Consider the following 27,304-nt stretch of genomic DNA (forward strand, 5'->3'; position numbering starts at 1 on the left):
GGAAGAACAGAAACGGACCTTCACACGCCTCTGACCAGCTGCAGGGCTCACCCTCGGCCACGACCCCCTTGCAGCAAGCGGCAGAGGTGCGATTGCCCCTTCTCTTCCCAGCCGCAGCCTTGGGGCTGCTGTGGGCGAGCAGGGGCCACTCTGCCTTTGCCTTCAGGCTCCCAAAGAGGCAGGCCAGGCAGCTTCCAGCTGTGCTGGAGCGCTGCCGTCGTCGTTCTAGAGCTAGCCAGGTGGCTTAAAGGCATTTGGCTCACAAGCAGACTCTATCCTTCGTAACTCGAAGAAAGCCAATTGCAAAAATAGATACATATATAAAGAAAAGTAATCAAGAAATGAGAATGGAGTGCTTAGCAGCTCTGCAGTACTTTCATTGAGGACTTGTGTACTTTCAGGTGCTTCTTTCTCTTGAAGTGGTGAGACATGCGGGTAAAGTCATTGTGATTCAATGCACCCTGGGTGAAGGCAGTGGTTCCTCTGAACACACAAGTCCTCAGCTGCCAGTACCTGTCCCCGCACACCCAGCTCCACGTGGTCGGAGTTTGGGTGGGTTCCTGCCTGAATGAAGGAGTCTCAGGATGGTGGGGGGACAGATGGGGTTTAACTCAGTTCATTAGGGGTGGTGTGAAGCTGCGCCACTTGCACCTGCAAGCACCGTACCTCACTGCTGGAGACGATCCCAGGCTGACGGGACAGGGAGGCAGCATGAACCCATTTCTCACAGTGCATTCAACAGGCTGCAACAGCACAGCCTTCCTTATGCCTGCTCATCAGTGTGTATGCATTGGCTTCCAGGGTGGTTGATCCATGAGGACAGAGCTGGGCACCTCTAAGCACACTAATATGTGTTGCTCTGGTCTTAGCAAAGAAGTCTAGAGAGTCTGGCTGGGTCTGCAGCAAACTCTGCTCACTGGTGGAGCAGACTGCAGAAGGGGCAGCCTCTGCCATTATTCCATAGATTTTTATGTGCACTCACCAGTGAAACAAAATTTGCTAAGCATTAATTTCCTGAAAAATCAAGAAGAGGAACACTAAAATACGCAAACGTGACTGGCCGAAGTGGGAATTACGTTTTTTTTTTTAGCTGAGGGAGTATTTGTATTGATAATCTTTGCATTGCCTACTCTTCGTTTCAACAAGCAATGCAGTTCCCACCACTGCTCATCCTGCGCTCTCCTCTACAGCCTTGCCCCAGTCAAGAAACCTGACCACTAATGAGATCTGGAAGCGAGGATCATGTCTTTCAGCACAGCCACATCTTGCTTTGGCTGCATGTCTATTAGCTTAGGGAGCATTTTGACTTTTGAAGGTCAGCAGTAGGGCAGGGTAATTGTTGGCAATGTTTCTGCTTGGTTTTGAGCTGAGATGTAAGGGGCAAACTGCAGCCCATTCACTGCTTTCCCAAATGAGCCTGGAGGGGTTTGTTTGCCAGAGTCCAAATCTCTGGCAAAACAGCTTGATGTAGCACTTAATAACTAACACATAATTTTATTTGGAAGCTTCAGATAGCTTCTTTCGGTGGTGGAAGTGTTAAGAAACAGTTACCACATTGGTATTTCTCTTTCAGCAGTTTGTAGCTCAGTAGCAAATGTAAATCTGGGCTGAGCTGTGATTTGCCAAAGGCCAGCCATATGAACAGAATTAAAAAAAAAAATAATCTACCACTTCTTATTTGTTCTTCTGGCCTGCCTGTGATATACATAAATATACCTGTTGGTCATGATGCTGGCATAATCAACGCTAATATAGAACTTCAGAACCACAGAATTATTGATGATTTTCATTAGCCAAATGCAACTATCTAATACTAGTTATTTACTCAGTAAGGGTTTTTCTCCAGAATAAACTCACCAAGAGGAATGACAGAAGCCAATTTACAATGTGAAATTTAAAACAAGACTGGATGAGGTTTTAGAAAAAGACAACAGGGAATAAATCTGCAATGACCTACAGCATTGATCTGATCTGAACTCCCATGTAACACAGGACATTCAACTCCTCCAAATTCTTGCTGTGATGTAAGAATTGTGGCTGAACCGGATCATGAGTTTTGGAAGAAGAAGATGTGTTCCTCATTGGTGAGACAGTTACTTTGCTCTGATGTTGAAGGAGCCAAAAGGCTGTTTGACTGTACTGGCATAATCTTCTGAACTGTTACAGCATAACCCACACTACTTATATGTAGCCCTCTCTGCAAGGCTTTTAGCTTGCATGTGCCCAGCACATGCATTACATTTGTAATGCGTAATAAATCTGCAACTGACATGTCACCACAATGATCTACAAAACAAAATTCCTCTAACTGACCATGGTTGAAAAGTCTAAAAACCTCATGCAGAATATACACACACAGTCTTTTGGGCAATCTTCTACTTACACCTATTTTATAAATACTGCAGACATTCTGTACCATCTCCTCAAACTCTATTATCTCAACACAACTACCTAAGAAGAACACAACAGCGTAAGAATGACAAGGAGCTCAAGGACTTCTTGCTGATTTTCTGCTATGCACTCAGATTTATCCATAAGATGCATATGCATAAGTGCTAGATTTATTAACAAAAGGACACTGGGATGGAGGCATTTGCAGAAAATCGATAATATACAAACAGAGACTGGGTTAATGTCCCAAGAAAAATTAAGCCTCAGAGGTCTTGGAAATAGACTCATTTAATAGAGCGGTTTGGGAAATAAGCCCAGGTATTTCCAGAAGTTTTCAAGGTTGCAAATTTTGATTTTGCCCTGAATTAAGATGGAGAGCAGACATTTCATAATGTGCTGTGCCAAGAAAATGACATTTTTCCCCGTAAGTAACTAAATAACTTGACTGAAGTGTTGCATTCTGAATTTATCCTCTAAGCTGGACCACATTATAAATTACGATAAATCCTAGGAGCCTACATTCTTCAATTGTCAAACAACTGCATGTAAAAAGCAAAATTTTGGTAATTCCCAGGGAGAATTTCCATGAACTTGATGCCTTACTGAAAACAAAATAAAAACATAACTTCTCTGCTAGAAAATACTTCAGATGTAAAGTTCCCAGTCAGCCCTACCAAGGTTTGTACACAGACTGGTCACTAGAGGGGGGTGCAATGCACAATTTGTAAGCATGACACATTACCTCTGAATTTTCTTTCATTGTGGGTCTTTCTGATATGGATCAGTTATACCCTTTGGCAACACTTGTTTTAGCTTAAATGCACATCTTAATTCCGGGAGAGATAATTCAAGTTACATTTACTTTGCCAAAAGTATAGAGAAAGAGAGAAACAGTTACAAAGCATGGGAGATGTTGGAGTAGGTAATATTTTCTTTTTGCCAACTCTGTTATCTTACATAGCACTGCAAATTAAGATAGTTTTGTATGTTTCTTGTGCTTGTCAATATGTTGTGGAACTAAACCATTTGGGAGTAAGAGGCTTTATCAGGTATATATCCTTTTTTAAATCTTATTTTATTTTTTATATGCCCAATCCTTAATGGACCAAAAAAGGAATAAGAAAGACAGAAAAAACAGGAGAGATCCCTCTTCCCCTCTCACAATCTTTTAATCCCCAGTGAATGGCACTGAGCATTAAATCAAATCAGGTTCTTTAACATTCTTGGTTACATCTCTCAAAGACAGACATGTTCCCTGGTCATTTAGGAGACACTACTGGTCTTACAAGTACTGTGACACTGCAAATAATGGCTTAGTGAATCTTCAAAACCTTAATCTTGAAAATCTACCTTTCTCCTAATACTAGTCCCTGTTTCATGGCTTTTGACTGGGCTATGGAACTTGAAATTAAAGCTGTTGGCAGCAGTCCTTCCCCTTCTGTGGTACTTCTTTACGGAGGGATAGAGAAGCAAAGGATTGAAGCTCTGTCGATCAAAATGACCAGAATTGAATCTAGTCCAAAATGTTTTCTCTTCTGTGTTTTTTAAGGGGCTCAGTCTAATCTACTAGTTGGTTTTACTGTATGAAGTGAAATGAGATAAGGTTTGAAGCCAGCTTTGTATACCATTACTAGATTTCATATAGGCATTTCATTTTGAAGTCAGTCAAACTTTGGGGAAGGTTTTGGACTAGATGATCTTGGAGGTCCCTCCCAACTTAACTATTCCATGATTTTATTAACTGTAGCTTTCCAGTGGCCTCTCTTTAATCGCTCAGCATGCAAGCAGCTCTTTATGCAACAAACTACATAGGGACTTGCTAAGGAAATTCATTAATTCCCCAAGCACTGAGTAAACACCTATATGCATATTTATACACATATGGGCTTTTGCTTCTGTGAATGTATAAATGCCTTTTGAATGCACTTATTTCCTGCTTCTCTTCTTCTTCATACTATATTAAGTATACAAAATGATGTGTCATTTTACTACAATGCTGACACATTTGACGGCACATAGTTATCAGAACTGAAGTGTTCCCTCCCCATATACAAATGAATTTTAGCTACTCATGGTCAGAACTAGCTATAGACAGACCCTTCTTTTTACACGAGTGTAGCAAATACGAGCACTTTTGCAGAAGGTAGCTAACCAATGACAAAGAACCAGCGTCCCTCTCAGTTCTGCAGGCTGGAAATGCCAGGCCAGTGATTTCAGAGGTCTTTCTCAGAACAGAGAGGACACATCCAGTGTAACAGAATCTTGGTGCAGTCTGTGCACTACTGCTTGAGATATTCCATAACCACAGTTTTCTTATGCACCGTAAAGAAAGACAGTTGCATTCTTAGGATTGCAGTATTTTCACATTGCCATCCACCTGAATTACAGGACTTTCACTTGGGAAGACTCCTGGTGTGACTCATGTTCACAAGGTTTGACAGAGTTGTTTATAATTTGGAAAGCTGAACACAAACATCTAACATTTATTTAATATACCTAAATTGAGGTTACTAAGGAGTTAGGAATATAAGCCATACTCACACCACTATGTCACTTCAAATTGGAATTAGGGTTTACAGTGGCTGAAAACTAAGGTGAGCACCTACACTGGACAAAAAAAGCAAAGCTTGTCTAAAGAGAGAGTACACAGTGGTTTTGGAAGGGACTTACTTTACATTAAGAGAATAAAAGTCCTGTGATAATCTAAGAGAAGGTGTAGATGCCAGTTGATAGATGTTGGTAGATCTAGGGCACTTGAAACTTTTAAAGTGAAGGTAAGCTATGAAAAGATTGATAGGTTATCTGTTCCTTAAAGTCTTGAATACATAGTGGTGTTCCAGCTGAAATGTATGCACTAGTCAACCAAAGTTACAGCCCAAATTATGCATACCAGAGTCTAAAATGGCTGGTTCTAACAGCAGAGGACTGAGTTTGTTGACTCACACAATGTCTCACAGTCCTAAGCGGAGCGTTGACTAAAACTATTCTTTTTGGTTTTATTATTTGCAGAGCAGGATGAACAAGAGACTAAGCACAGTGTTTGAAAAATACCCCCATATGAGAAAAATTATGTGTTTTCATTCCTGGCTGTGTAGAAACAGACTATTTTGAATCTAAGTTTGTTTTCCAGTCTTCAGAATTATTTCAGGTTCATGTCTTGTTCAACATGACACTCTCAATTGAAGGTTTTTTAGAAAAGAAGCTGAACTGTAAGGTATGAGGGTTTGGGAAACCATAGCTTGAGGTCAGTAAATTGCAAAAAAAAAAGGGTAATAGTTTTCAAGTAAGGATAGCTACTAGTTAGACTAAAAGGTGATCTGATTCACTTCACTCTATTTACAGCTTCTGAGATCCTTTATTCTTAACCTCGCAGTGGATCATTGCAACATCAGCGCGAATTTATAAATGGTTGTATGCTGCAATGGACATTGATTCCAGGGTATATTACCCTATACAAACTTCTGATGTGAGCCATAGTACTTATTGATTTCATCAGTGTCCAAATTACTTTTCTTGTAATATTGACTTTTTTCTGCAAAAGCACATACATGAGCAGAACATTCACATTAAAGAGTCTGGCTTTCAAAACAGTTAAAAACCTTTCTGTGCTGCCCTTCCAAACCCTGAGCAGTGTTTCTGAATCACGTGTTACCAGACTGTGTAGCAGAGAAAGCAGGCTAAATAAATCATGAGCCAGCACCTGTCCTTTGACTCATGGACAGGAGTCCCACCGAGCTCCCTGCAAACTGAGGTTTTCAACACCTCTCCTAACTGGTGCTTGTTCAGGTGCAGAAATACAGATTTAAGAGTTTAACACAACACATCCTGACTTAAAACCCTTGCTATGATTCCCTGCTCTCTCTTCTCTTTATAGAAATATAAAACCCAGAAGACTGGTGCACCATAAACATAAATGTAATTTCTCAAAATGCTGAGATAAGGCCTGAGCTGAGTGATGATTTCTCAGATGCATTCAGGACTGGAGACAGAGGATGTGACTGAATTGGGGACACCCTGGCAGGGTGGCTCAAGAGGGTCCATGGAGGAAAGCCCTTGGTGAGTCAGTCTGCTCCTGAGCAGCACCTCTCCAGGCAGATGCAGACAGATGTTATTTTCCCTTTGGGAGACAGGCCGGTGCTGGGGCTGTGCGTGCGTCGGTACAATGCTGTGTTCAACATGCTCTGCCCTGTCAGCAAACTGCTCAGCTCAGAAGCAGCGCCATGGACATTTGTCATTTCCAGCAACCTCAACGCAGAGACAGAGAAGTCATGCCTGTCTACACCTGCGGGGAGGCATGTCTGATGAACTTCCAAAGCAGCTCTTTGCTTTCCTACCATCCATAACAGTCATATTTTCCTCTGGTCAGGACACTGTCTCTTGACCTTCCCTCTCTTCCTTTCCCTCCTGCTTGCTCCCCTGTCTGATCCTGGGATCATACAATAGCCAGAAAGAGAGAGGCTGCTTCTTCCTCATGTGGCTGTAGGGAATGGGATTGCTCTGCTTTATCCCCTTCTACTTTTCTGACTGCTTCACTGGTTTTTATTCCAGGTGGACATGTGGCTGTGACCAAATCTGGAAGGCAGCGTTTTAACAGGTGGTTAGATACCCCTTTTCATGTAGGGAGACACAGCAAAAGGAAGAGGAGCCTGTGGCTGACATGAAGTTGCAGGTACTTCATGGTTGTTTTTTTGTGTGTTTGGTTTTGTTTTAAGAGGAAACGCCCCAAAGAAAGCCTCCTAACGTGAAGGATGCCCCAGCTGGGACTCCCATTCACACTGTCCTGAAGCTGGGGTGCTCTCTCAAATCTCGATGCGACGCAAGGCAGCATCTTCCCTCCTGGGCCCCCAGCCAGGTGCAGGTGATCCCCGGGGAAAACCGGTGGCACCAGGAGCAGCCGAGAACAGAAGCCTGGTGCTGCCCTATCAGTGCCACGGAGCAGGGACCTGAAGTCAAAGGTACATACAAGGGATGCTTTCCTCAGCTGTGCCTTCCCCTGCTCTGAAACCCGGCACCCCCAACCCTCCCTTCGTTGGGTGGGGAGACACAGGGCTGTCTCACATACTGGGGAGAAGACACTGGCGAGGCCAGATCAGGCTGCTTGGCCAGAGGGTTCCCCAGGTGTGGCAGGGTGCAAGGGATGAAGGTGGGTCTTACAAAGGACCTGAAGACAGTCTGAGAACTGATTTCCTCAGATGACAGAGGCTGAAGCACACTGGTTTTGGTGGGACATATGCCTTTCTGAATTTGTGATTTTAAAACAACCACTACAAAGGCAGAGGCAGGCAGTACTCTATCAGTCACCACTAAAAGAAGTAAATGTACACTCAGTGAAGAATGAGCATGGTTATAGCTCAGGATGTACAGGAGAGCTAACATTTATTTCTGGGTTCTCTAAAAGGGCTCGGCAAAATCTAGTTATTGTGACAGAACAGTAACAATGGATCAAAATTCATTATTATGCTAGAAGGATGTCTGGAGATGTAAGCTTTTCTTTCAAATTTTGAAAAAGCTTTATGGATCTCAGTTTCCTGGGAGAGACTTTGTAGTAAGTACATAAAATGGAAGGCAAACTTGTGAAGAACAGATACCAGGAATTAACAAAACTGAAGCTTTGATTATTTTTCTTTGTTTGTTTCTATGTTTGATCAAGATGAAGCACAGCCAGCAGCCAAGTGAAAAAGGAACTCAGTATGTGAGTTCTAAACAAAACATAACATTTACCCCAATTTGGAAAGATCAACTCAAGTATGTCAAGATTTTGTGAAGTCAGTAACACTGAGGTAGTGATGCAGTGTTATGCAGCACAAATTAGGATTACTTAGAAGGTATCTGTGATGCTCTAATGCCTGAGAAGAGTTAAAATATCTTTAAATGTGGGGGTCAGGAGAAAAAGAGCCACACAGCAGAGCTGCTGCTGCTAGCACACTTTTGCACACAGGCTGCCCTGAGCAGGATCAGCTCTGCACAGCAGTCCCTTGTATCCTGCACAGTGCGACTGCACTAGTCTTTTATCCTAGCAGATCCACAACTTAGGAATCAGCTGTCTTTTCCAGGTAGCTCAGAAATAGGCTGAAGTGTGGTGAGTATCACTTTTTCTAGGAGAAAAAGAAAATCCTGAGTTTTTACACACTAATTCATTTTGTTTTCAAACCACTGTGATACTATCACAGAATACAAATACGTATTGCTGCAGGGACAAGACGCCTGCCATAGATGTTAGCAACCAGGAAAGCTAAAAAGAGCTGGAATAACATCTCCCCACTTCAGCGCTTAACTAGGTCTAGCTGGATATCTAGCTGAAACAGCAAGACACTGTTCAATTACTGTCACACTTGCTAGAGAAAAGAGGAGGTTCTGTACCTGGTACAGAAACTTGATGAGAGAGGAAACATTTAAAAATAACTGGAAAAGTGAGCTATTGCCACAGTTACAATCTTTTACAGCTCTATAAATGTTGGATAGAATCAAGCTTAGGGACAATGACAAAATACTTGCTGTTTAAATCTTTGCTAGTGAAAGACATGTACTATATCCAAGATGCAGTACAAGAATATAGATCATGATCATGCAGGCAAAATATCTTTTGCCCATTGCAAAATGTCATTTAGCAGGAAAAGTGTGTATAGAATCTATTGAAAATTGATTTACTGATTCAAGGAAGCTATTGCAATTGATTTAATTTTCAGCAAAGAACACATGAGGAAGCAGAAAAACACCAGTTGCGTGCAACAAATAAAAAGCAAGGCTTTTAGAAATTAGCATCACAAACACAGATTTTCAAACAACCTGGGAATGTGGGGAAATTCACAAAATGCTTTAGCTAGGTCAGAAGCTTCCTGTAACTCTGAAGATCAAGGTTTTCATACACCAGTCACTATGCCTTCATGGCACATTGCTTTTGAAGGGCTGAGCAAATTACAATGTAAAAGAGTATGAATGTGGACGCAACAATGCTTACATGATATTGGTCAAAATGTTGACTGATCTAAGTAAATTCAAGAGAGTGAAAAGTATATGAAAACAAGAAATGAAAAAGTTGGCAATGGCTTACATGATGAAGGGAAAATGAAAGTAATAGATGGTCTCAACAAAAAAGCATAACTTGCCCATATTAGAGTTGTAGATCTGAGCAAGAACAGTCAAGTGAGGAACAAATTCACTGGATAACAGTTTTTAGGACAGAAAAATTTAAGCTCTCCCAACCAGGACTCCCACAAATCACTGCCTTCAAGATTTCTAGCTTCACCTAAACCCAAACCTTGGGATGATAAATTTAATCATAAAAGTGTAGTGGTGTCACACAATGTAGCCATGACTCTTTTAGTTTATATTTAATCTGATTTTAGCTCCCATATATACTTCCCATCAAAATATTTCAGTGATTTGAGTATGACATGCAGAATTGTTTTGAGATTCCTACCAGACGTCAAATGAAAATATTAATCAAACGCAAGGCTAAACTAGAAAGACTCTTGAAAGCTATGCCCTGGGTTGAATGTAGGCACATGAATCATACAAAACTACAGACTTTTCTGTGGTCTTGGTTCAGATTTGACTTTGTCAGTAGGGACAAAAATTATCACCATTTCTCAATGTGAATAAAATGTATTGAGCCCTCTCTTCAACTTCAATCTACTCAAGGATTGTATAGACCTTGAATAAACCCAACTTGATGATACACATAGTCAAGACCTGGGCTGACAGTTTTTGTGGAGAAGCTGAGAAATCAATAAACAGACCTTTTCTATGAATGGCATGCATAAGTCTTTCTGAAAAAACAAGAAATGCCGAAATGCCTGTCTTGGTCCTGAGAGTATGGACGTATCTGAAAGCAGGAGGTAATCTCTGGAAGGGTTTTGTCAGTCTGTTACCACCAGTGAACACTACAGTTACTAATTTTTCTTTTCTAAAGTAAAAAATATAACCCACAGAAATAAGGCTTGGAAGGTACAGCTCAAAAACACTATTATTGCCTCAATGGCACTTTGAAATTTGAAAACCACAGATGAGAAAGGAACTATTAAGCCTCTGTTTTGAGAAATACAGCAAGATAAATCTGATCTGATCTGATCTGACAGAAGGTTAATAATGAGTTCAGCAGAATCAGAAATTAATTGTCTTCTGTTAAGGCCACACAGTTTGAAATGGTGAGACCAAGCATCATTCTCTCATGAAACCATGGAAGGAAGAAAACGCAAAAAGAATCAGAAGTGTGTAATCATCCTGGCTTTTACAAAAGCAAGTAGTTCTGCGGGCCTGCCAGATGCAAGGGCTTCTCCCTCTCAGGGCAAGAGACAGGCAAAGCACATTCAGTGCATGTCCCTCTCCCAGATAACAGGGCTATGAAAGGATCCTTCTACCTTTAACACACTGTGGGTTTAATGAAAGGCAACTGCTATTTTAAGATTTCATAAGGGATTTTATAACAAAGAGGAGTTGCAGACACCATCCCCATTACCACCAGGCTTCCATCCTTTCTTTCATCTTCCTCACTAAGGCATCTCTCAGAAACTTTTACAAGAGTTAAAGCCATCAAATGAAGGTTAGTCGCTCAAAGGCTTGGTCCAACCATGTTCAGCTGTTACAGCTTAAATTAAATTGATACTAAAATGGTCTCTTTTTTATTAAAGTGCTATAATCATTGTGGCTACAATCCCTCACCATGGTATAAGTAGTAATAAGCAGATACATGTCACCATTGCTGATAGCTGTCAGAACTTCTTTTTCCAGAACTGGAAAAAGCAAAATAAAACTCCCAATTATTCTCAAAATGGAAGGATAACCCCTTTTCCAGGGTAGATACATGAAAGATTCATTTTCTCCTCTGTTCTGTCAAGCCATATTGCAGATTTATTTAATGCGTTATGTGCATTGCATTAGATTTCAGAACTCACAGAGTTACAAGCTATGTGAAGATTTAAGGTAAAAAATTTGAGGCTCCTGTGAAGCCACTGGCAAAACTTAACACAGAATTTCACTCTTGGTCTTTCTCTTAAGTTGCTGTAAAGATTTTCATCTAGTAATTGTGCCTGTGGGCTGACTGGGACTCACGCTGAAAACGCGACTTCTGTTCTCACACTAAAAAGTTTCAGAAGTTAAGCTACTCTCAGCACCACACATCAACTGCACTGATGTCCTCATAGCAAATTGTCTTTTGACCCTCACAAATATGATCCGGTAAAAGTTCTGTGAGGCAATGATACGCTTTTTGGCTCTCTAGCAAGATACTGTTTTGGGTTTTCTTTTGTGGAAAACATTATTTAAAATCCTTAAGTGCAGAACTATTTTTCTAACAAACAGCCAGCAGTGACAAGGCATAAAGCTGAACCATAAGGTCTGGATCTTTGCTGTCCTAAATCATTACACAGGCTGCAGCATTCAGACACATGGCTCTTGGCTTGAACCATGACTGAGGCAAGAACTATAGCTTCAGAAGAAAGCATCTCCCTCTGAGCTCCCTGTTTTGGTGGCCTGAAAAGAGCCTGTGAAGGGATGCAGGTATATGAAGGAGACTTAGTGAGAAAGTAGAGGATGCGTGAAGTCAGAGCCAGTGGAGTGAGGAGAAGGGAACCTCGACTGTAAGGAGGAGGACAAGAGGTGGTGGACATGGATGGTATACCATGGAGAAATGAGGCAACTACAGTCCTGGAAAAAGACATTCTTCTAGCCTGTCTTCTTTGTAGGTCGATATACAGGTTGCTTTCTGCACAGCAAATCCTAGCCAATCCACCTTATACTTTAAAAAATGGACCCTCACTAGGGTCTGGCCTAACATTTCCAAAAGCCTCTAGGACTGGTGGAGGCATGTCACTCTTACCAACAGCGATTTTTTTTTTTTTTTTGAGAAAGAAAGTTTAGTGTAGCAAACCTCTGTCCAATGCCAAGCTTTTCCTCACAATTTAATATACTAAAAGTTTTAAATATCAGTAATTTCTTTGCTCTTAATCTAGACCTTGCCATACAAGATGGGTTAAGATCAATTTGCCAGAAGAGTAAAGGTACCTAGTTAGAAACTGTTAGCAATCCTGACTTGGGCCAAAATTGAAGAACTGCATGTCTATCTCGGTACTCAGGACTTACAAGGGGTGCAGAAGAGATGACAGTCAAAGGCAGAAAGCCGTTTGTTCAAAGCTGTGCACAGCTATGCTGTGTGAGAGGAAAGTCCAACCATCCCCAGTTCGAATGATGTGCCTTTTGCATTAAAGGGCTAGCAGAACTAAGAATTGTGTTTTGTCTTTAGCAAAAGGATCATTTTCATCTAAAACCTCACAATTCAATACAGTTAGGTATTTCACCACCCTTCACTGAAATACACACATCACGAGACTATTGTCATAGCTAGAACAGCAAGAACAGATTTTTCTCTGCATATATCGAGGACTCAGTGCTTCCACTCAGGTATCACCAAAGAAACAGAATGAGTGCACAGTCCTGCACTATATTTTAGCTCTTACAAGCAATCCAGTCAGAGACGCTTTTATCTGTAACAAGTGGCCAAAAAACCAAAGAAAGAGTCAGATGAACTCAGTGATTATGGGAAAATATTTAAAGTAAAAGAGACAAAACAAAGGAAAGGAGATGAAGTAATGAAAGAATGCAACAAAGGGTTATTTGAAAGTACAGTGCTACGCTGAAAATAAACTGAGAATTCTCAGATGGAAAATTAAAAAAAACCAAACAAACAGATTAAACAAGTATTTGCATCCATCCTTGCAGGACAGTGGAAGAAAGTGTTTGCCCGTGTGGGAAATTCAGTCAACAAGGACAGAAACCAATGAATTAAGTGTTCAGGATTTCATCATTTCAGTTATTAAAAAATTAGAGAGTCTTTCATAACAACAAGATGTCAGGACCGAGCACGCTCTGCACTGAGGTATTAGCTGACATTACCAAACCTGACTTAATTCAGGACATACCCCTAAAGACTAGAAAACAGCAGTATGAGGCACCAGCAACACACCAGGAAATTGGAGACCTGCCAGCTCGCTGCCAATCCTGGGGGGAGCACTCGAAGCTGTAAGGGGATCAAGAGGTGCAACATGTGCCGCAGTGAAGCACTGCCTGGTCAGGAGCAGCCGACGGCTGCAGGAGGGACTCCCGTCCCCCCGATCCCTGGGGACCCCTGCAGCCACTGCTGCCAGGCCAGGCGAGGTGCTGCAGAGCGGAGAGCACGGGGCCTTTCGGGGAGCGCTTGATGCCCGGCTCGGCTCTGTGGGCAAAGGTGCAAGGTGAGACATCACCACCCACCCAACCATGGGATTCTTATGGGATCAGCGCTGCACGGACTGCTGGTGCTGCAGGCAGGCTTCACGCACAAACGCAGTCAAGAATACACAGTTTGTGCTGTGCATTCTAAGATTTCCCTGAATTCCTCCCGAATCGCTCAGAGCTGGTTACTGAAAAGCTTTGCAGTCACATCACTTGATAATGAATTGTAATTAGTTCAAAATGTTAGAAGACAATTTGAGTTGCACTTCAGAGTTTGACTGTCCTAATGTCTCCTGCTAATTAATGGAACTGTTTGAAGAAGTCATTTTTATGGACTGTTTCATTTTGCCTTGACTCAGAACATTTTATGGAGCTTAACGTTATGGAATAAAAAGTGGGGAACAGACATTTCTTGTCAACAAAATTGTACTTGTTCATATGAAGATGAAACTTTTAATTTTTCATTTTTATTTTTTGAGATTTATTTGATAAGTAGAATTGTATTTTAAAAACTTGGAATTTGAATTAGAATTAAAAAATAAAAAATAGGAAAAATAGAAAAAATAATTTAAAATGTCAAAATGAAGCATTTCAAAGGCCTCTGAAATGTGGGTTCAGGCTTTCTTAGGCTAAAAGAATTTTGACAAATGGCACGGTTTTTGAAAGTATTTAGTCAATCCAAAATGCATTTAAAATACTCTTCAACAGACAAATTTTATGTAGCTCTGCTACAGTAAAATTGCAGAATGTGGCTTATATTAATATACTTAGATTAAGCCTTTATATAGTCAATATACATGGATGAATATAACACATCAGCAGTATCCTTCTAAACATCATACATTTACCATACCCATACAGAAACACCATATCTGCACATTTAAATAAAGTAATGGGGCATGTAATTGGCAATGGTTAACAGTAGCCATTTTTATGTGCTTGCAGCAGTTTTAACATGAGCAGATGGATGCATTCATACATCAGAATAGACAAATAAAGCAAAGTGTGCTAAAATTTGTGGTCAGAGTATGAAGCAGAATTTGTGCCAATATTGCTAACCTAGGGCACATAAATCCCAGTAGACTGGCTTGAAGTGATATGGTTTGTAGACTGCGTTCTTCAGACTAAAATAAAGAAATGTGCAGTTTCTTTTGCATTAGTGATTTGATTTTCATCTTCAGTCTGCAAGGACATTTTTTGCTTTCTTAACCACAAAAGAGTTATTCTTTCAATTAAAAAATTACTTCAAGAGCAGGTACTCATTTTTGAAAGTACCCTTCTGAACCCAAACTTCTTGGGCACTGAGAGAGAATTCAAGACATTATCATTATATACATGCCTGGCTCTCAAATTTGTCACCATGGGCCACTGCCAGAGGCAGGACACTGAGTTCAGTGGGCTTCAGTCTGCACCCCTGTGACTGGTCTTATATATACACACACAGTCTCCTTGTTATGCTTCAATTCCCAAGAAACCTCCTGCTTATAAAGGACAAATAGTACATTTGGAGTCCCTCCCTTCATAGGTGTCCTTTGTAGAGCTGTCCATGTAGGTACACTTCAAGCAAGAAAACAGAACCTTTTCCGTGTGCAAGCCATGCTGTTCTCCAGGAGATGCCAACAACAATGTCCAGAAAACTGCTGCTGCTCTCATATTTTTTCAAATTTCATACCGGAACCCTGAACTGGGTATAGTTTCACAATCTTTTTTTCTCTTTGCTCAGCAAAGAGAAAAAAACAGCTCCTTTTCCAAAAGTATGAGTGTCTTTCACAAGTAATCTTTCACTGCAGCTATCATTGTCACTAGGAAATGAAAACTTACAGCACGATGCAGGAAAATGTTAGTTGTTGTATCACCACAACTCTATAGGACCAGTCACTTGAGGTATAAACAAAATGAACATTTCTGTAATTTTTTTCTAAAACCAAGTAGTTAAGCTAGTGGAAAATTAAGAGGTGTATGCCTGACACTGAAGAAAACCGATTTTGTAACTCACTTCATCCTACTTTTTAAAAATGTCTTCTGTAGAAGCTTTCTTGTCACAGTGCTCGTACATATGAAGGAGCTGTTTCCAAGCAAGCTACTGTGGCTAAAAAGTGCAACAGCTATAAATATCAGCACGAACTTTCTTTGCCTAGTTGCTCTCCTTTAAATACAACTGTAGGTAATTTTGGTTAGTCCACTTCCAAAGCAGAAGTTTGTGCAGAATGGGTAGTCTGAGTGATTTCTGATCTAGACATGACACAATAAAATTCTCCTCAGTAGGGAAGATGTTTCCTGCTTTTAACAAAGGCTGAACATTAGTGGGCCAGATGCAAGAAAATACTGGTTTTTAGTAGTTGCATCCTTCAATGACAATTACAGTTAAGCAAATGGTGACTCGTAGCAGTTTGTATAAAACCTCTGAGTTTTTTTCAATTCAGTTTCATCTCCAGAGGGAAATCTGGACACGCAACTCATGTAGACTCTCTCCTACTTCTTTGCCAGTGGTACTGTCAGCTGTCTCCTAGGCTGAGATTTACCTAGCATACCTCTGTGAGTGTCAGCAGTTGGCATTTAGTCTAAACTAGATGGCCACTCCCCTCCCGGTTACAAGCACAGGCTCATCCAACGTTCCTCCCTCTCCAAGACAGCCACCTAAAACAAACGGGAGGGATTGCCTTCTGGAAGCCTTCTTGCATTCCTGCATCGACTTTAGGGGGACTAGTGACTAGTTTAAATTAAGCACTTAATTCTCAGATGGGCAAAAGTAGGTGAAATGAATTAATTAATGTTTTGGATTAAAAAAATTATACTGGGGAAATATACTAGATAGCATAAACTGTAAAAATACTATCCTACAGGACTAATGTATGCAAATAGGGTATAAATATTTTGTAAAGTTCAGGTAAGATATCTGTCAGTGAAATTATTAAGCATAAAGCTGACTGCTGTCTGTTAAGTCATTCAAGTAAAATGTATTAACGCCTTCAGCGAATGTGAAAGCATCATGCCGCAATTCCCAAGTCCAACTGATGCAAGCAGACCTTCCTCCAAGCTCCATCAGTGCTAATGAGATACTGCACAGTTACAAGTGTCTGCAAGTACAGGTGAGACTGCAGACCATCACTGTTGCTTTGAGACTTCACATTCCCTGAATTTTTCGGATAAAGAAATAAACTTACCTGTTCAAATCACGATGTATGATTGGTTGTGTGAGATTGTGGAGGTACTCCATGCCTTTGGCAACATCTACAGCAATGATTAATTTAGACTGCAGATCAAGAGTTCTGTATTTTGAAAAAAAAAAAAAAATTACTCAAAGTTAATAAACAGACAAAAATTATCTGTAAATTATTCTTATCTGTAAATCATGGAACGTTTAAAATTGTTTTAAATTCAAAAAAGTTATATACTTTATGTAATGTAAATGTATATAATGTAAAATAATGATAATAACAATTTTGTGATTACTTATTAATTTCCCTTGTACACCCAATAATCTGAATCAAAGCTAAAATTTTTCTGGTGTGTTCCCTTCTCTCTTGTTTTGTACTTAAAGAATAACATTTACATCAACATGGATTTACTAGTCTTCCAAATTCTGTACCACAAGTCCAAACAGAGAACAGGTGGAATACCTCTTCTGTTCATGAAGCAGGGAGAAGAGCGATCCTCCAGAAATATACTGAGTGACTATAGCAAACTGACTTGGGTCATCTAAGCAAGCTCCCACAAACTGGATGACACACGGATGATTCAATCGGCAGAGAATGGAAACTTCACGGCAGAACATGTCCACATCAGATTTGGAGCAGTAGGTATTGGCTCGATAGCTTAGAATTTACATGAAAGAAAACAGTAAGGCAAAAATATCATAAAATATGGGTTTTTTTAATACTTCGAACTAGGTCATTAACCAAACAAGATGGAAAAGTCTGATAAACTTACCGCTTGATTGCAACAATTTTATTTCTGCATCGTCCCTTATATACTTTTCCAAAAGACCCTAAAATGGTTTAAAATAAATAAGCAAAAAGATATTTATGAACATCAGACATTTAAAACAGATGCATTCTTATTTCTGGTACCTGAGCCGATAATCTCATGGAACTCTATTTCAGAGAGCTGAAGATGGAAATGTGATGGCAAACCAGCACGGAGGAGAAGAACATCTGCCTTTTCTGCAAAAGAAAACACTTATCCTATTTGTAAATTGTGGGGTCATGGGGAAGGACATAATATAAGCATTTAACTTCACAAAACTGTTGCACAGTAAAAGCTGATTTTCCTCCTGTAAATTGGTTGACTGGTAATCCTATTCCCTTTTCTTTCAGTAACCACCATAAACCCCAATAACAGCCAAATACTTGCAACGCTACAGTTGCCTTGGGCTTTCTTGGCTTTAAAATCTTATCAGTGATGAACACTGTCCCATAAGCATATTCTGCCTGTATCATGTGATGGTTGTGTCAAATTCTTTATACAGAGAATTAGTTCCTTTTTTTTCTGTATAGCTAGTACTCATTACCAATGCAGGGGATGTTATTCCAGATCTGACCTACTCTTCAGTGACATGTGGAATCTAAATTTTGCAACATAATTTAGTTAGCAAACATCTCTACCTTGTTGATCTTTTTGGTTTATTACTACAAAGTTTATCAGAATATTTCTAAATGGAACATTTCAAAGCTGCTATGTAAAGGATGCAAGGATTTGATTATATCCAGAGTGAATATTTGGTGGAAAATTGAAAGCACCACAAAAAAAAGAAATATTCTAAAGTACAAATATTCATCTGAATGTTTTATCTATATTTGTTTCAGGTAAACACAAATTATTTTTGGACAGAATTTTTTGTGTAAAGATAATCCAGGCATTTTACAGTGGGATTCAATATGATATTTGTTTGCATTCATGGATATGTGTGTATTTCATTAGTACTAATTCACAATCACATCCTCTTCTCCAAAGTAATAAATATATATTTAGAAGTAAATGAAAATAAGACAAATACAGGAATTATCATGATGCTGAGCAACACAGCTAAGTATATTGTTTCCTAAAATTATCCTAGGGAAGTATAGCTGCTGCTTATGCACAACATTACATTTCTTAGAAATGAAAATTCCAGGAATAATGAATCTTGTGTAGTATGTTTAGGCTGACAAACACCTTGGGTAAAAAGACCGTAAAAGTTCAAGTTTCCCATTGCCATTGCAAATACCTTTAGTCATGCTTTTAATCTTTCCTAGAGGGGATGGAACTGACACATAGGAACCATCTGAAATAGAAGAACAGAATTAATTTTATGGCATTCAAAGACAGTATAAGCATCTGTACTGATAAATTAATGAGGCGATGATTGCTTAAAGAATGAATAATAAAGGGGTGAAAATACACATAAGCACACACATGATTGTGACGTTATATTGCTGCGTTCCTGAAAGTAATTTGTATATAGCTTCACTAAATCCTGTAGAATGATACTGGCTTTCACTGGTGTTAAAGAAGGCCAATGTAGCGTTTTATATGAGCTAGATTTTGTAAAGGAACTCTGATCAGATTCACAAATTCTGCCAATTGGGCTGTGAACATATTGCACTGTTTAGTTCACTGACTAGATTTTCCAAAAGACCTCAGCTTTCTCCATGTACCAAAAATTTCAACTCTTGTTTTTCTGCTTAAGTGGCAGCCGAGTTCTTTTAACAATCAGCATTAAAAAACATCTGTCTGGGTGTGCTAATTGCTTGCCAAAATACATTTCCAATACATGCATAAACTTAGTCCCCAAAAGATTTACATACACTTGAGAGATAATACACCTAAAACTGGAACAGGTCAAACTATGTAGGAAGCAGATTGATCCTGCTGCTGACTGTAGGGTTCCTCCTGTTTCCACGACAGGAGGAGTCAATGACCTGGACAAGCCACAACGTATAACATATTCACCCTCTCTGGAGGCAGCATTCTCAACACACTGCAAAATATTTTGTTTATCTAACTGCTTGCGTTAACGTTCTTCTTGGCACTTGTCATTTAGTTGCCAATACAAATGAGTATTTTTGCAGGAAAAAGGGTAATTAATTCTTCCCAAGGGGGAATGAGATATCCAAAGATATTAAAAAATATGAAGGGGACTGAGTATAGAAATATACCAAATGTCAGCAATCAAAGAAACCTCAGACCTAAACAACACAAAGAGAATGGCTAAACAAGGTATTAAGGATGTAAAAAGGTATGAATAATGATTACTAGGGATTGATCTTCATCTCACAGCTTTTAGCTTTTCTTTCAAGTGAGTAATACAATGTGACAACTCGATTTTAAGATAAAGGAAGACTTCTGACATAAATAGAGGGTACCTGGAAAATGGTGATTCTTATGACACTAATTTTCTTTGTGCCAGACAGAACTGATCCAAAGCTCACTGACATCAGTGGAACCTTTCCAGAGATTTCAGCGGTCTTTGGATCAGACCCTTCAGTTAGAGAATAAAGTTATTTCTCAGACCATACCGCCTCCAGGTTGTGAGTATTCATTACAGGGTGATTCATCTTGAGGTCTCTTATAATGCTTCAGAAGGGTCACAATGGCATCATGACCTAAGAAAAAAAGTGGAAATATAGGGATTTGCATGTAAACTCAACAGTATTATTTTTTTAAATTGATTTATACAAAATCAGGGGATTTTAAAAAAAATGTACAATGGGCCTATGAAACATGTAAACAAAGATACAGCAGCGCTAATCTGAAACATACTATGATTCTTAGCTATAGAAACACAGGGAAATACCTGCCAATAAAAACAAACATGTTATTTTCATAAGTCCACCTAATCCTAAAACGTGAGGTATGGCAATAGTAAAAACTCTGCTACAGCAATCCTAAAATGGAAGTTCACAATAGTCTTCAATAGGCCTTACAAGTAAAACCAGTGCCCGAAAATATTTCTGTTTTGGTGTCCTAAACCGGTGTCTCGGGTTCGTGTGTCGTTTTTTTCCGTCGGCGGGGCAGGGTCGGCAGGGCCGGCTCCTGCTGGAAGGTGCTGGAAGCTCCCCCGGCTCCAGGCCGGACCCGCCTCCGGCCCAGGCCGAGCCCCTCAGCCACGGCGGGAACACCTGGGGGAGAACGAACGGACGCCTTTAAGAGCCCCTGGGGGAGAACGAACGCCTTTCAGAAGAAGGGGAACCCGCGGCGGGACGACTGGGACGAGGCCCCCTGCGGCCGCCGCCGAGGTGAGGCGAGGGAAGGAGAGGAGGAGGGGGAGGGGGACGGACGGACGAACGAACGAACGACGGCCCCGCAGCCCGCGGTGAGGCGGCAGGCTGTCCCCCCCCAGCCCGTGGAGGGGAGCGGGGCAGCAGACGCCCACCTGCAGCCCGGGGAGAGAGGAGCCCCCGCCGGAGAAGTTGGCGGAGGGAGGGACCCCGCGGCGGAGCAGGGGACGAGTGCGGGGCCGTCCCCCTGAGGAGGCAGGAGCGGCAGAGACAAGGTGTGGTGAGCGGACCCCAACCGCCATTGCCCGCCGCCGGGGGGAGGAGGGAGAGAGAAGCGGGAGCGGAGTTGAGGCGGGAAGGAGGGAGGGCTGGGGGGAAGGGGTTCGCAGGTCGGGGTTTCCTCCTCGTTCTCCTCGTTTGGAGTCGATCGGCAGCGAGGGAAACCGGTTTCGCTTCTTCCCCGAGCGGAGCCTGTCTGTTGCCCGTCAGTGGGGAGGGAGGGAGGGATCCCTCCCTGTCCTTGTCTCGACCCACGAGCTTTTCTTCCCGTTTTCTCCTCATCCCGGCGTGGCCCGGCCGGGGAGGTGGCAGGGGGACGGCGGCTGCCCGGGGCTTCGGTACCGGCTGGGATGAAACCGTGACAACTGGACAAAATTTGTATGCCATATTGCTGTGGACAGTTGCTATACTCATCATTCTCCTTTGCAAGGAACCAGAACAGAGCGGTCTGTGCACAACGTGCTCACTCTCTCAGATGTTTGATGCACAAAGTTCTGCTTGGCAATATTAAAAATTCTTTTCTAAACCTTTCAAAGATGAGTTTTCCCTCAGTAATTTCATACGGAGTATTTTGCTAGTATCAGTTTTTGAAAGGCCTTTGAAATCCATACTTTTACTATATTACAGTCATTTTCATAATAAATGGTACTGCAGTGCTTTTGGAGGAGGGGGGAATGTGCCAGAAGTCATGGAGTCAAAAACGGGACAGAAAACTGACACATTGCTGTACCTGTAGGACAGTATAACAGGAACCATGGAAAATGCCTTGCTTTGATCCATATTTGCAAGAATTTAAGATTCCTGACTCCGAATCATTGCTCCTTGTAATGCCTCTTTCAGTAATAAAATTAAAGCTCATGCACATAGCAGAGGGAGAAATAGCCTTTTCTGAACAGGCTGTATGTTTTCTACTTTAGCAGCACATAAGTACTCCTGTACTTGAGTTTGTGTTGAATTAAACTGATGTTTAACAGAGTTAAACAGAGAGAGAAGATAAATAAAAGTGCTGTTTTTTATAACCCTTCATGCCAGGAACTGGAAAGCAGGTGGTGACAGCTCTTAGTCCCCCACAGGGACTGAGGGGTTATTTTGTAGTGTTATCTCCTTCCTGTGCTGTTCTCTCCTTCCTGTAATGTTCCTGTGGATTTTTGTAGCAGAAACTAGAAAATTGAAATACCTTTCTCATAAGCCCACATCAAACAGGTCTGCTCATCCTTTTCTCCACTGGACCTGCTGGGATCACAAGCTACCAGATTCATATCAGCTCCATTATCCAGTAAGAACTGTACAAGTCGAATATGACCATGGTAGCAAGCACAGTGTAATCCTAGAACATCAGAGAAGTGTGGTAAGCACAACTGTCAGAACATCATAATAGGACTTGCAGCAAATTGATTTCCTCGATAAAGGAATATATTATCAAAAAATACCTGAGGCAATAGGTGAAAATAAAATATTAATGCTGCAAGAACCAATCTGTTGCCTGCTACACAACATGTCAGCATTTACTCCACCACCTGCAAATCACATTTAACAACTTTGTATGTGAGGAAAAGCAAGTAGAAACAAAGAAGGCTCTTTTTTTCATTGCCTGTAGCAGGGACGTGGAGGTGTGCAGCCCTTCAGATGCTATATCCTACATGCCTAGTCCCTAGCAGAATAATACATGGGCCCAATTCTTAAAACTACTTAGGAGCCTAACTATGGGAGAATCGGTTTACATCAGGTTTTGTTGCTCATATACGAGCTAATGAACCAGACATCCTCACTGAACTCTTACCACTTCTATGCCTGCCTGAAAACATATTTCAAAAGAGTTGAGATCTGTCTAAAAGGTAATGGGATGCTGATCATCAAATTACCATGGGAATTACTCTGGAAATCCTGATTGTGTATGGCTTCCGCATTTTTTGGTGCCAGTATATGCACTCACAGACAATAAGGATGATGATGTTACCTGTGTGTCCATCTCTTCCCTGGTGATTGATGCTTACAACATTCTGGTCAAGAAGAAATTTTACAAGTTCTATGTTCTTTCCATAGGTGCAAGCACTGCAAAAATAAAGGGAAAAGTGAACGCTATAGTCCATAAAAGGACAAATGCTTTGGGTAGCCAGAAATTTAAAAAGAATTACACAGAGATAAAAAGGTAGTAATAAAGGATCTCTAGAAATATCCAAATGCATGATTAATCCACTAAAGCATGTTCATTTCCATTGTTTCAGGAACATTCTAATTATTGTTGTATAAATTAATTTTGCACAGTTATGCAAAATTAATACAGTCTATTTTGCAAAGTCCCTCTTAAATAACACTTTCCAAACTCGTAGCATCATGATCAAACTGTGTTCTGCCACCTTGTTTCTAATTTAGAGTATCTAGACTCCAGCAGATTTCTAGGCAGAACAGGCTCTAAGCTCAGCTCCCAAACTGGACAGAACGAGAAACCATTATTTGTCCAGATGTTGACGAACCTGATGCCTTTCCTACATTTCTCTCTCTTTCTTGCTCTCTCCCCCCATTCACTGTCTGGTTCTGCCTCTTACTCTATGTCATCTCCTGTATCTCAAGATCCAAACTTCACATCCATGTCAAGCTCGCTGCTTGCTTTGTTCCTCATCTGGCTGTTGGTGAGACATCTGTTATTTTGGGTGTTGTATTGCATGCATGTATAAGTGGAATTACGTTGATAATGGCATTTTAAACATCTCACCTGTGGAAAGCTGTTTCACTGAATATGTTTTCTTTAGTGAGACTTTCTGTTCCTGAGAGCTGAATTATTTCCTTGACAACTTCAAACTTTCCATTGTAACACGCACTGAAGATGGAGTCAGTAAAGAGTTGTTAACAACACCAGCTTTCTAATTAGGCCCAAACCATGTAAAACAGAGCTTCTCTGTGTGACTCACAGATGTAAAGGTGTGTCTCCATAGATATTCACCACATGGGGCTGAACTTCGAAGCTGCTCTGCAGTAAGAACTTTACGATTTCATGGTGTCCAAATCGACAGCAGAAGTGTAGAGGAACGTGATCTTCATTGTCCTGAGCATTCACTACCATTTGACCCAGAAAGAGACCAAAGAAAGTATTTTATGCTTAACACAGCTTGTTTTTGATATTTAGTAAAGCTTTACGTGTTGTGCCTTTATGTTTTGAAACCTCATGCTAAAATACGTATGGTCCAATTTCTTTAAAATTGAAATTTCTGTGAGCTTTCATATATCAAAACTACATTACTCAGTGTCATCTGTAGTACACTGTCAAGATGATTTTTTTGGACTTAGGGTATAATTGCTTTCTTCCGGTAGCAGATGTATTGAATGTTTTGATGTAGCTTTCCGTGAATGAATCAAGAGTTATATATGACCCTTAAACAGAACAACTGCTGTCAGTATATTACAATGTGAAGCAAAAGTAAGATACATAGTTAATATATGTAAGAAAGCAATCCACTGGCTTACTCCAAATGCATGGAACTATAGCTACTCATTACAAATACTAGGAAGAAACATGCTTCATTGTTGCTGTTAGGGAAGGTTGGTTTTAAGGTTTATGTTAGCTTCCTTGAGTACCAGGATCAAGGATTCTTGATATAGTTATACAGTGACAAAAAAGAAATGTAAAAAAAATAAAGGAGACGCAATAAGGATATATTTTTCATAGTCACTGTCAAAATATAAATGCATAAAAGGCAAGAAAGGAAGAGGAGAATTCATTCAAATGTCTGGATTTCCAGTGTTTTCATTTTGCTCATATTTGCTCAAATCCAGTCTACTTTGTGCAATATTTAATTCTTATTTCAGTCTAGCACCAGATCTTTGAGACAGTTTACAAGAAATTAATAGACTACTAAGGAATAATTTGTCCATTAGAGATGTCCAAACTTGTTCTACACAGGCTTTTAAGCACAGCTTTGGCAAACATCTCTCGGGAACAATTTTTTCCTATAGCTGAGCCCTGTTGGGACAAAGGGTAAACCAAACACATTCTGAGGTTCTGTCTTCTCTTGATTTTCTGTGAGTATAAAGAACAATGAAAATTAAAATAAATCCCTGCTTTAAAACCTTTCTGAAGGTTTTAAACCTTCCCAGCAGTCTTACATTAAAAGGAGTAAAGAAAACTGTTTTATTCCTCTATTCTAAAATAATTCTTTACTTTATAGATTTGTGTGACATGTTAGCCTTTATTTTTTATTATGATGTGGTACCAGACACAGATTCATTTTGAAGTGCAATAAATAAGAGGGGAATAAATGTCAAAGTTTTATAATAATAAATGTCAGTGTTTTAGAATATGTACCCACAGAATGGCCTGAAGGACATCAGGGGCCTCAGGGCCATGAGCTTCCACAATACAACAAGGTGTAAGGTGGAGCAAGGAAGGAGACATACATCTTTTCCTTTGTTTATGCAGTTGGAAATTATGTCAAATACTTGCAAGCTATTTCCTTTGCCTCTGGAAGGATATATAACTACAACCTGGGATGACGGTTTTTGTTTTAATTGACAGCTTTTTGATTTCTAAATTAAATATGACAGGTAAACTGGAATATTGTCTTAAAAAGAAGGAGAAGTTCAGAGTCAAAACAAACCAAAATCAGTCAAAAACACTTTAGAAGAGAGTTATGGCAAAAAAGTACATCATATTGATTCAGGAATTGCTAAAGAAGAGTACAGGAGAGTTCTTCAAATTGAGATTTTAAAGTATTTTTATATTAAATCAAGGATAGGTAGTACAACTGTCATGGCAGTCAGAGTCTAAAAGTTGAGTTTGCCTCACAAGCAAACAGTAAAAATGAGCAAATGCTAACTTCTTGTCTGGAACAAAATGGAGTACTGTAGAAATTATTCTTAGGACTGAGACATTACGCAGGTAGAAAGTAACAGGTGAAACCATTACAGTAACTAAAAGGATGAAAAAAAGCCAGTGCAAGTCTGTTTTAAAAAAATAAGGGAAATTGCCCAAGTCCCAGTGAGTGATAACTGTTTAATATTCAGAGAATCATGATTGAATGTGCCTGGATTTTTAATATCAGACTCTGGTTTTAAATTTAAAATTGATTGTATTTGGCAGAGGTGACAGTGATTTTCAAAGATACTTGAAAAAAGAGGACCTGCAACTCTAGGCAGCTCAGTAGTCCTGAAAGCAAACAAATTTTATTAAAAGACCATGGGAATTACAAAGACAAAAGAATATATTTAATATCATGTGGCCCCTGAAAGAAACCTCCAGAACCACCAGTTTGAAGAATAATAAAAAATAGCATTTAGCTTATGTGAAGCAAGGGAAATGTTTATTTCCTGGCCACCAACTGGTTCTCTAAGTTTGTAGATATTCTGTTTCTTAGCTACCCCATCAGACTATAAAACAGTTTTTTAAATATGATTTTTTTTTTTCATTTTGAAAGGAACAGTTTTAGAAGTCATGTAAACAGCTACATTAGAAGTCCTACCTCTACATTCAAGCATTTGAGAAGCAATTATTTCCAGGCCCTCCCTGATTTCAGAGAAATGGAACATAAAAAAAAGAGTGGAACATACTGACAATTCTAAATTACTACTACTTCTTAAAAAAACCCCACCTTTCATTTGCCCATTCCTTTTTCTGCTGGAGTGCTGGGACACCAGCAGAAGTGTGGCCATACAATCAGGCCAGCTGATAATAACAGGCAAAAACCACAGCTCTGTTTTCAATGATCAAGTTTACCTTGCTTCATGTAAGTGGCAGGTGAAACTGCGAAACAGCAAATAATCAGATGACTTCGACTTTGGTTCAGAAGTCAGCCCCCCCTGAGACCCAAACATGTACCCCTTGGATTACCTAAAGGGCCCAGCTGCTTGACACCATGCCTCTCAAGGTCAAGACCATAACCAAGCAACTGCTAAAACCAGCATGTCATCTGGATCTAACGTGTGTTGCTGAATATTCATTCTTAGAAACTGTATAGAGAAAAGTCAGGTGTGGATGTGAGTACAGTGAAGGTACAAGAAAAGCAAGAAAGAGACAAAAGGAGTTCTGTCCAATTAAATGAGGAAGGAGAATGGCTATTTAGGAATACTGATGGTTTCTCGTTGTAATGAACATCCTTTTCTACTTTACTTGAAGAAAAAACCCCTTCTCTTTGTTTTGTTTATTACAATTATGCTAGAAAAAATCTACCAGATTACAAGAATGAATCAAAAATTATGAAGTGATACTTTGTACCCCCATGATACCACTTGGATAC

General features: G+C 40.2%; 1 protein-coding gene across 1 annotated transcript in view; it reads right to left on the bottom strand.

The window, feature by feature from the left end:
- Nucleotides 1-27,304, bottom strand: part of LOC104828056 (serine/threonine-protein kinase TNNI3K) — an 89,315-nt gene that overhangs the window by 38,179 nt on the left and 23,832 nt on the right. Inside the window, exons 8-17 of the mRNA XM_010561495.1 lie at nucleotides 23,987-24,131; nucleotides 23,791-23,895; nucleotides 23,035-23,129; nucleotides 22,255-22,404; nucleotides 20,097-20,183; nucleotides 18,806-18,862; nucleotides 17,670-17,762; nucleotides 17,530-17,587; nucleotides 17,220-17,414; nucleotides 16,764-16,868 (exon numbers count right to left, since the gene is read on the bottom strand). Of these exons, the coding sequence (XP_010559797.1) occupies nucleotides 16,764-16,868; nucleotides 17,220-17,414; nucleotides 17,530-17,587; nucleotides 17,670-17,762; nucleotides 18,806-18,862; nucleotides 20,097-20,183; nucleotides 22,255-22,404; nucleotides 23,035-23,129; nucleotides 23,791-23,895; nucleotides 23,987-24,131 (1,090 nt within the window). The remainder of the gene's footprint in view (nucleotides 1-16,763; nucleotides 16,869-17,219; nucleotides 17,415-17,529; nucleotides 17,588-17,669; nucleotides 17,763-18,805; nucleotides 18,863-20,096; nucleotides 20,184-22,254; nucleotides 22,405-23,034; nucleotides 23,130-23,790; nucleotides 23,896-23,986; nucleotides 24,132-27,304) is intronic.

The sequence above is a fragment of the Haliaeetus leucocephalus genome, unplaced genomic scaffold (genome assembly GCF_000737465.1).
Source record: "Haliaeetus leucocephalus isolate CR32 unplaced genomic scaffold, Haliaeetus_leucocephalus-4.0 Scaffold147, whole genome shotgun sequence".
Lineage (NCBI taxonomy): Eukaryota > Metazoa > Chordata > Aves > Accipitriformes > Accipitridae > Haliaeetus > Haliaeetus leucocephalus.